At 43.7% G+C, this 8,521-nt stretch overlaps 1 protein-coding gene across 1 annotated transcript; it reads left to right on the forward strand.

The window, feature by feature from the left end:
* The first annotated feature begins 6,195 nt into the window (after window positions 1-6,195).
* LOC122728681 (tripartite motif-containing protein 43B-like) lies at window positions 6,196-7,605 on the forward strand. Its single transcript, XM_043967486.1, has one exon. The coding sequence runs from the start codon at window positions 6,196-6,198 to the stop codon at window positions 7,603-7,605; it is 1,410 nt and encodes a 469-aa protein (XP_043823421.1).
* The last annotated feature ends 916 nt before the right edge of the window (window positions 7,606-8,521 follow it).

The following is an 8,521-nucleotide window of genomic DNA, read 5'->3' on the forward strand; positions in this document are numbered from 1 at the left end:
TGTATATTATCACATCATTTTAAAAGCATCCAGATTAAAAATTAATTGTTTTGTCTAGTAGCATTTCTGTTAAATGGTATCTCAGATTACAGAAGACAAGGAAACTTAGAAATACAACAGTGACATAAACAATATGCTGTAATATAAACTTGAAAACAACTCTAATAACAGTCAGATGATATCAATTCATTTGAAAGCTTTTGAAATTATATCATTTAAAAATCATGATTTTCATTATTTTTCTGACATGACGCTCACTTTAGAATGATCAGACATGGATCAATTACATTGTAATATAGTGTTTACCTTATGCAAATTCTTTACAATCATTGTATTATTTTGATCCCCACAATCCTTTTATGTCGGTACCATTATTTTTTTTTTCCAATTACAGATCAGAATACTGAAACAAACAGGGATAAGGTGACATGTGAAAGATTAGACAGCTAATCCATTTTTGGAACTGACATGTAACCCAATTTACTGTTTATTTTTCTAGCATTTATTTCCACCACCTTCATTTGGGGACCTTATCTGAGAAGAGAAGGCCTAATGAGATTAGAGGGAGAGGATCTCTGAAGTTGGGGAGTCCCCGGGGGTCTTTGCTTTAAATTTTTTCCCTCTTTTCATGGGGAAGGAAGGGTTATCAAGAGGTGGCTAAAAAGGGCACACCATGCACTTAATTTATTGCTTTAATCTGGGATTACTTTCAAACTAGCTGCCTTCCTTGCACTGAAACAATAAGGATATCAATTGTTGAGGGAAAATAAATATCTCATCATCTTTTAGTTTTAAAACTTTTATGGTATTGAATTCTTCTTTTCCCTGAAAACACATACTCTAAAGTGTTGCCCCAAAACACATTAAGATATTATAAATACCTCCCTGAACTCTAAAGGACATATGAAGAAAGATTCTATACACATTCAGAAGAAGAACTGATAAACAGAAATGTTTATTGAAGAATTTTTCATACAAACACACATCTATTATGGTTGTAAGGAATTAATTGTACTTTGGGGTTTTCATAACTCTATCTTTGCTTTATTATGGTCAGACTAAAAGAAAAGCCTTAGAGAACATCGGTGTTTTTTTTTTGGGGGGGGGATAATTGAACAAACAAGAGGAGCTCTAACCACAGAGAACAGTTATTTAAACAGTTATTGTTTCAAAAGCCTCCCTCAAATAGCTTTCCCAATCCCACAGGGGTCTGGCAAGATTAAAATGGGGACAGACGATGTGGGGGTGCTGAATGAATAGGAGCATCAGCAGGGCTAATTACAGACCCATCCCCTTCTGGTGGGGGAGATGGTTAAGATACAGTAAATATCAGTTAGACAGTTAGGGGTTGGTGTTAGAAGGCTTAGGAGAAAAAGTGAGTTAGGGAGGATTCTGAGGTAATGAGGAAGGAAGGCAGACATTTAGAGGAGTTCCTGGTGTTTGACCTACAAACAAAACAGAAGAGACTGCACAGCTGATTCTCCTTAAAGCCACAGATTTCTGGTGTGGTGAGTTTGTTTTGTTTTGGAGGCAGGGTCTAGTGTTGGATGTTGAAGGGGTATGGAAAAATTAGGATGGGTGGATTTGGGGAGGGATCCACCCATTCTGGAGAGCAATTTGTAACTATGCCTAAAGGACTGTAAAACTGGGCATGCCTTTTGAATGTGACAAAATCATGGGATTTAGCAGATACTCAAAGACCCACCTGGAGATTAATCTAAACTGATTGAATCAGGTGAGAGTGATTGACTGCTGATTAGCCTACTTCAAGTTAACTAGATTGTAATCACACCTGGCTAGCCCATAAGAAGGTATTGTTCTCAGAAACTAGACTCTGAACTCAACTTGAGAACACCTTCAAAGCCAATGGATTTGGATGATGCCAACCAATCAGCTTGAAGCAGTGTGTACGGACCGCCTCTGTTCCAGACCTATAAAAAGCCTCCACAATCAGTTTGCTAGAGAGTTTGTGATTGAAGCAGGCTTGTGGTAGAAGATTTGAGGAAGAACCAGACCAGACCAGACCAGACCAGACTGGGCTGGAACTCTAGGCTAGATAGGCTTTTTCTTAACTTTCTGAACTCCATGTGAATACCTGTATGCTTTAATAAATGTTTAATGCCCAAAGACTGGTGCTGAAGCTTCTAATTTAAGGAGATCACACAATATAGATTTTAAACATCACATGATCCAACATGACCACTGCTAGGTTTATATCCCAAAGACATCCCCCAAAAGAGAAAAACATCTATTTGTTCAAAAATATTCATTGGGACAGCGAGATGGTGCAGTGGTAAAGCACCAGCCCTGGATTCAGGAGTACCTGAGTTCAAATCCAGCCTCAGACACTTGACACTTACTAGCTGTGTGACCCTGGGCAAGTCACTTAATCCTCATTGCCCTGCAAAAAAACCAAAATTCTGCCAGTTTGGGGGTTTTCTAGAACAAGATTCCATTCCCTTCAGAAGTGGTTCCCTAGCATCTTTTAATTCTTGGCATTGTTTGTCATTGCTATAATTCCACTTTGGGTCCCTAAGAGGCCATGGGACAATCTCCTGGCCCTTGGAGACAAGGGTATTTCCTGCTGAGATAATATCTGTAGTCTCACTCAGGGATAGTAAAGTTTCCATAAGTCAAGTAACATCAGCCTAAGTGGGTTCATATGCATTAAATATAGTCCTTAACTGTGAAATTGCAGGGTTCGGATTTTTATCAAAACTAGGGATGATTGATTTCCATGTGCTCAAGTCACTTGGTCTAAAGGGGTATGTTTTTTAACATGACATGGTGCTCCTTTTTTGGTATGTTCTATGGCTTCACGCAGGGGAGCAATTTCTGCTGATCTGAATTCTAAACTTGGATCTTCTCCAGCAGTATAACAATGAAAATAGTGAAAATGAACTTCATAGTCATTTGAACTATGAATGTGGTATTAGAATTTATTTCAACTGCAGGAATGAAATTTCTACTAATATTAAACTCGCTCTCAGTGGAGAAAGTGACGTTTACGCTTTTATACCAAAACCTTTTTGCTGTGTGAATGAGGAGGAAACCAATAATGTTATGAAGGAACATCAAATAAGCTAATTCTCTAAGTCGGGACGTTATGCTGTCCCAATCCATTCCAATGAGAAAAATCAAAGGGAAAGCAAAATATTCAAGCATGTTGCCCATTCAACTGGACTGACTTTTCTCTTTAAAGCAAGGTTTTTAGAGGCTTAAAGCAAAGGAGATTAGTCAAATGAGAGAAAGTCCATGGGGGAGAGTTAAAAGAGTATCCATCACAGTAGCTGGCTTGTGACCAAGCAAGGGGTGGGTGGGTGAATCAGTAACCACCTGGCTTAGGCTTGCCAAAACTGTGAGGGCTAACGTTTGATATATGGAGCATTATTTGGGTGACTCGCCTTAATATTGGGGTCCTGGAAATATGAGGGAACTTTTAGTTTTATCCTCCCCTATGAACTTTTTATATATTTTTCCCAGTTTAATAAGAAAAGGAGCATCTAAGCTTTAGTTCACAAAAGGATCAGATTTTGTTACTTTGGAATTAATTAAACAACAAAGGTGAAACTAATAAAAATCAAAAACAAGGAAGTAGGAAAATAGAAATACAGATAGATATTCTTAATTCTAAGCTTAACCCAGATCCTTTCCAATTTAGCTAGTTCAAAGGAATTTAGGGTTTTCCATAATTAAGTAACTCACTGAACCTGAAAGTCTACAGTTTCTGACGAGAGACAGCAGTTACTTGAGACAGAGCACAAACACTAGCCAAGCACCACCACCACAAGGGCCCAAGCTAAAAGGCTGAGTTCCAGAAAAAACCTCCAGTTCTGGAAGAAGTCTGCCTCCCTTCCGGGAGCATCCAATCTCCCCTCCCTGAAAATGGGAGGTCCTTCAAAAAGCTGCCTTCCTAATCTTGGGGTGGGCCAGGTGTGGCCCCTCCCAAATGAGTTAGCTAAAAACAGGAATGTTAATCTTTACCATAAATAATTTTTACCACACTAAACAAATGAAATGCAAAGGAAAATTTAAAAAAAAATTCAGAGGCAAAGTTGAGCTCTGTTGGACCAGATGGTAACATAGAGTGATGCTGTCATTCACAGAACCTGTGTAGCAGCCAATGGTGTGGTAGAAAGATGTCTCGGTTCAGACTTCAGAGAGATTTGAGTTCAAATCTTGCCTTTAGGGGGCAGCTAGGAGGCTCAGTGGACAAAGCACTTCCCCAGGATGCGGGAGGACATGAGTTCAAAGCCGGCCTCAGAAACTTAACACTTATTAGGTGTGTGACACTGGGCAAGTCAATTAACCCCAATTGCCTCTCAAAAAAACAAAAACAAACCTTTCCTTTCCCTTTTTGGGTTTTGACTGTGGGCAGGTAACAACATGTGATCAACGATTTTGAGATGGAAGACACATAGGGAGCCAAAAGAAACTAACTGTGATAAGACCCATTGATGTTAACTCTCTCCTCTCTTGGAATTTCAACTGTGAAGAAGGAAGGGGAACTTACAGAGCTACCAAGAATGATCATTGAGGAGAGGGAGACTGGGTGAAAGGCACAAGTTTCAAAGGGCACTTCTGATGGGAATTTGGGCCTTTGGAAATATACCTTCCAGGAAATTCATTTGTGGCTTAGACTAGATGCCCCTTTGCTCCCCAGCCTAGCCCAGCCTCCTATTGCTGTAACACCCCTGTCATTGCAGACCAGGGCTCCCCAGCTTCTAATAAGGACAGACACTCACTCATCTGTGTGTCCACATCAATCGACTGAAGCACACAGCAGACCCAAGTTCTGGGTTCTTCTAGACAATCCCTTCAGTTCAGTTCCACCACCATGTCACTTCCACACAACTGGAATTCTTCCTTTTCCCCCAGACAGAGGACAGTCTCAGTCAGCCAGCCAATCAACACAACGTTCACTCCTCCTTGTTCCCCACTTGGAGGCCAATTTCTCTGCCCTGACAACAATTCCTGAGGCTTTCCAAGAGATCAGGGATGTTGCAAGTGCAAGCTTCTCTTGTCAGTCCTGTCACTGTCCCAGATGCTGAGGTCCCTTAGAGGAGTCCCTGACCCCAGGCCAGCACCAGAGGAGGTATGGAGAGATTAGTCAAGACTTGGTCAAATGCTGACACAAGCAGAATCAGGGGATGGGTGGGGGGTAGGGGAAAAGCACTTACCTTCCCAATGGCCTGCCCTTCATTGTATCCTTCATGATTCCATTCCATTCCATTCCATTCAGCGAACACATTTTAAGCCACCTACAATTTTGGAGGCACACTGCAAGATAGGGAAAGACAAAGCCCAGCAAACAGGACCCTGTCCTCAAGGAGCTGCCATTTGAGAAAGAAGGGTGGGGTGAGGGGAACAGAAACAGAAATTCCTAGATATTTTCTCCAACCCACTGAGGGTTTTCCTGGACATTTATGGATTCTCAAAAGAAAACTGAATTCGAGGGTTTGTATGCTGAACTGTTTTAAAAATCCATTCTACTGCTTAAAGGAAGACATAGTCTCCTGCTTTTCTGTTGTTCCCCATCATAGAATTTCAGAGAATTTTAATGGCCAAATGGTTTGAGGAAGGTCATGAGACTGCATTATAGAAGAAGGAGACAGATGTGAAGGGCCCTGAAATAGAAAAGAGGTGATGAGAACCCATGGTGGATGTCAACTTTCCTCCAGAAGCAGATATTGCACAGCCACTTCTTAGATAGGTTATCTTGGGGATTGACTTTCTGAGTGATAGTTGGAGGATTAGCTTGGTGAAAGCTGTCCATCCAAAGGAGTCAAGCCAAAGTGTTTACACAACACTGGGGCTGCTGCAAGGGGCCAGGCTTAAGTGGTTGAAGTGGAGGCTTCCACGCCCAGGGAATTCACACCTTGAGGGGAAGGCATTCCAGGGGCTGGGCTTAGCTGCTATAAAAGCAGAGCATCCTTCTGCTGAGAAGCACTGCCTTCAGGTGCCTTGAAGTCTGTTCCTAGCCTTTGCCCCTGCCGCCGCCGCCGCCTCCGCCGCCGCCGCCGCCTCCGCCTCCGCCTCCGCCTCCGCCTCCGCCCCTGCCCCTGCCCCTGCCCCTGCCCCTGCCCCTGCCCCTGCCCCTGCCCCTGCCCCTGCCCCTGCCCCTGCCCCTGCCCCTGCCCCTGCCCCTGCCCCTGCCCCTGCCGAGGCCGAAAAGAAGCTGTTGCAGAGAGAAGAATGGCTGCTGCTAGGGAAAGGCTGCAAGAATTGCAAAGGGAAATCACCTGTGGTGTCTGTCAGAGCTACTTCTCTGAGCCAGTCACCATTGGGTGTGGGCACAGCTTTTGCCGAGCATGTCTCTCCTTGAGCTGGAGAGCTGGAGCTGGAGCTTTCTCTTGTCCCGAATGCAGGCAAGTGCCCCAGGTCAAAGAATTCCCAGCAGTCAACAGGCGCCTAGCACAGCTGACTGAGGTGGGCAAAGAGCTCAGCGGCCAGCTTCTGCAGAGTGCTGAAGGACAGAGCCAGTGTGCCACTCACAAGCAAGTCCTCAAGCTCTTCTGTGAAGATGACCAGACAGCCCTGTGTGTGAGATGTTTGCAAAGCTCAGAGCATGGGGCTCACATGCTCTCTCCTGTAGAAGAGGCTGCTCCCAAATTCAGGGAGAAGCTCCAGCACGTCCTGAGTCAGGTGGAGAAGCATTTTGAGGAAGCTGCAACACGTCTCGATCAGGAGGAAAGACCTGCTGTCGACAGTCGGATGATCACTTTGGAATACCGCAGACTACACCAATTCCTGACGGAGGAAAAATCCAGATGTCATGAAAGGATAAGGCAAGAGCAAAATGCACGCCAGGACATGATCTGCCAGTATCGAAAAAGGCTTCAGACGGTCGTGGTGGATCTGCAGGAAGCAAGTCACCAAGCCAATGTGGACCTGCTACAGGATGCCAGGCAGTTGCTGGCAAGGAGTGAGTCAGTGTTGTCCCAAAGGGCCGAGGCTGTCAGCCCCGAGATGAGAGAATATCCCATCCCTGGCATGATAGAGATGCTGAACAGATTCAGAGTGGACATCACCATGGATCCTAAATCAGCCAGTCCCTGTGTAACAGTTTCTGAGGATCTCAAGAGTGTGAAGGCTGGAGAAGGCTGGAAGGTGGGCCCCGAGCATGCTAAATGCTTTCCCTGCCATGGTGTGATTGCTGAGCAGGCCTTCAGCTCAGGCAGACAGTACTGGGAGGTGGATGTGAGCCAACTACCTCAATGGGTACTGGGAATCTATACCTCCTATTTGAGGAGAAAAAGGAGGAGGAATGTGGACTCCTTCGACTCTGTGTTCCTGCTTTGCTTCTTCAAGAAAGAAGATGATTACTGTTTGCAAACATATCCAGGATCACTGATGCATCGAGTGAAAGGGCCTGTGCCCAGAGTTGGGGTGTTCCTGGAATATACCGCTGGCACCCTTGCCTTTTACAACGTTCTGCAACACTCCCTCATTTACAGCTTCCAGTCTATTCCCTTTGCAGCACCTGTCTCACCCATCTTTTCTCCTGGCCCCCCACTTCAAGGAACAAAAGCTGGTCCTATGATTCTCTGTCCAGGGGACTCTCACCCGTGTGCTTGCTGCTATTCCTCCAGGGAGGGATCCTGAATCGAACACCAGGCTCTCTGGCTTGGGTCCTCCAATTTCCAGACTTCCATTAGCATCACCTATTCATGATGAAAGAGAAACTCTCTGATCTACAACTGGAGACTTGCCTTCCACACTGCAAGCTGAAGGGGATCACTCCCAAGGCTTTGGTACCCTTGGATTCTTCTTGGATCCTGTCTGTTTATGAGGTTCCTGAAGAAATCAATCCTGTTCCTGCAGTTATCAAATACTCATAGTAGGGCTATGGTTTTCAAATGCTGATGTCTTCCTTTCTTCTTAGAATTTATCAAAGTCCTATGAGGTTCATAGATTTCAAGGTCTTTCTCTGCTATACCCATTGACTTACTAAAAATCTTCCTTTTTTCCTATTTGATTTAATATTCAATAAATCGAGCAATTGCTGTGCTCTTATGTGTTCTTATTGTTAATTCATTTAATTGATATCCAGCTCTTCCTGTCCCCCATTTGGGATTTTCTTGGCAAAGTAAGTCTAAGGGTTTTCCATGTCCATTTCCAACTCATATTACAGATGAGGAAACTGAGGCAAACAGAGTAAAATGGCTTACTCAGAGTCACACGTCTACCAAGTATCTGAGTCTAGACATGAATTCAGGAAGATGAGTCTTCTTCATTCCAGTTAGGCATTTTATCCAGTATTCCACCTAGCTGCCCCCATTAGGCACATGGACATTAATTAATTAATTCCTCAGGGATCATCAATTCAGTTTCCAAATATTTGATAAGCTTCCCCTCCTTCATGGAGATCTGCATATACCAGATTGGGAATCTCAGATGGATACATGGCTAACCATACACACACACACACACACACACACACACACACACACACACACACACACTATATATATATATATATATATATATATATATATATATATATATATATATATTTCTC

This window comes from Dromiciops gliroides, chromosome 5 (assembly GCF_019393635.1).
Source record: "Dromiciops gliroides isolate mDroGli1 chromosome 5, mDroGli1.pri, whole genome shotgun sequence".
NCBI lineage: Eukaryota > Metazoa > Chordata > Mammalia > Microbiotheria > Microbiotheriidae > Dromiciops > Dromiciops gliroides.

Coding starts and splice junctions, on each gene's coding strand:
- LOC122728681 (XM_043967486.1), top strand. CDS start 6,196: ATGGCTGCTGCTAGGGAAAGGCTGCAAGAATTGCAAAGGGAAATCACC.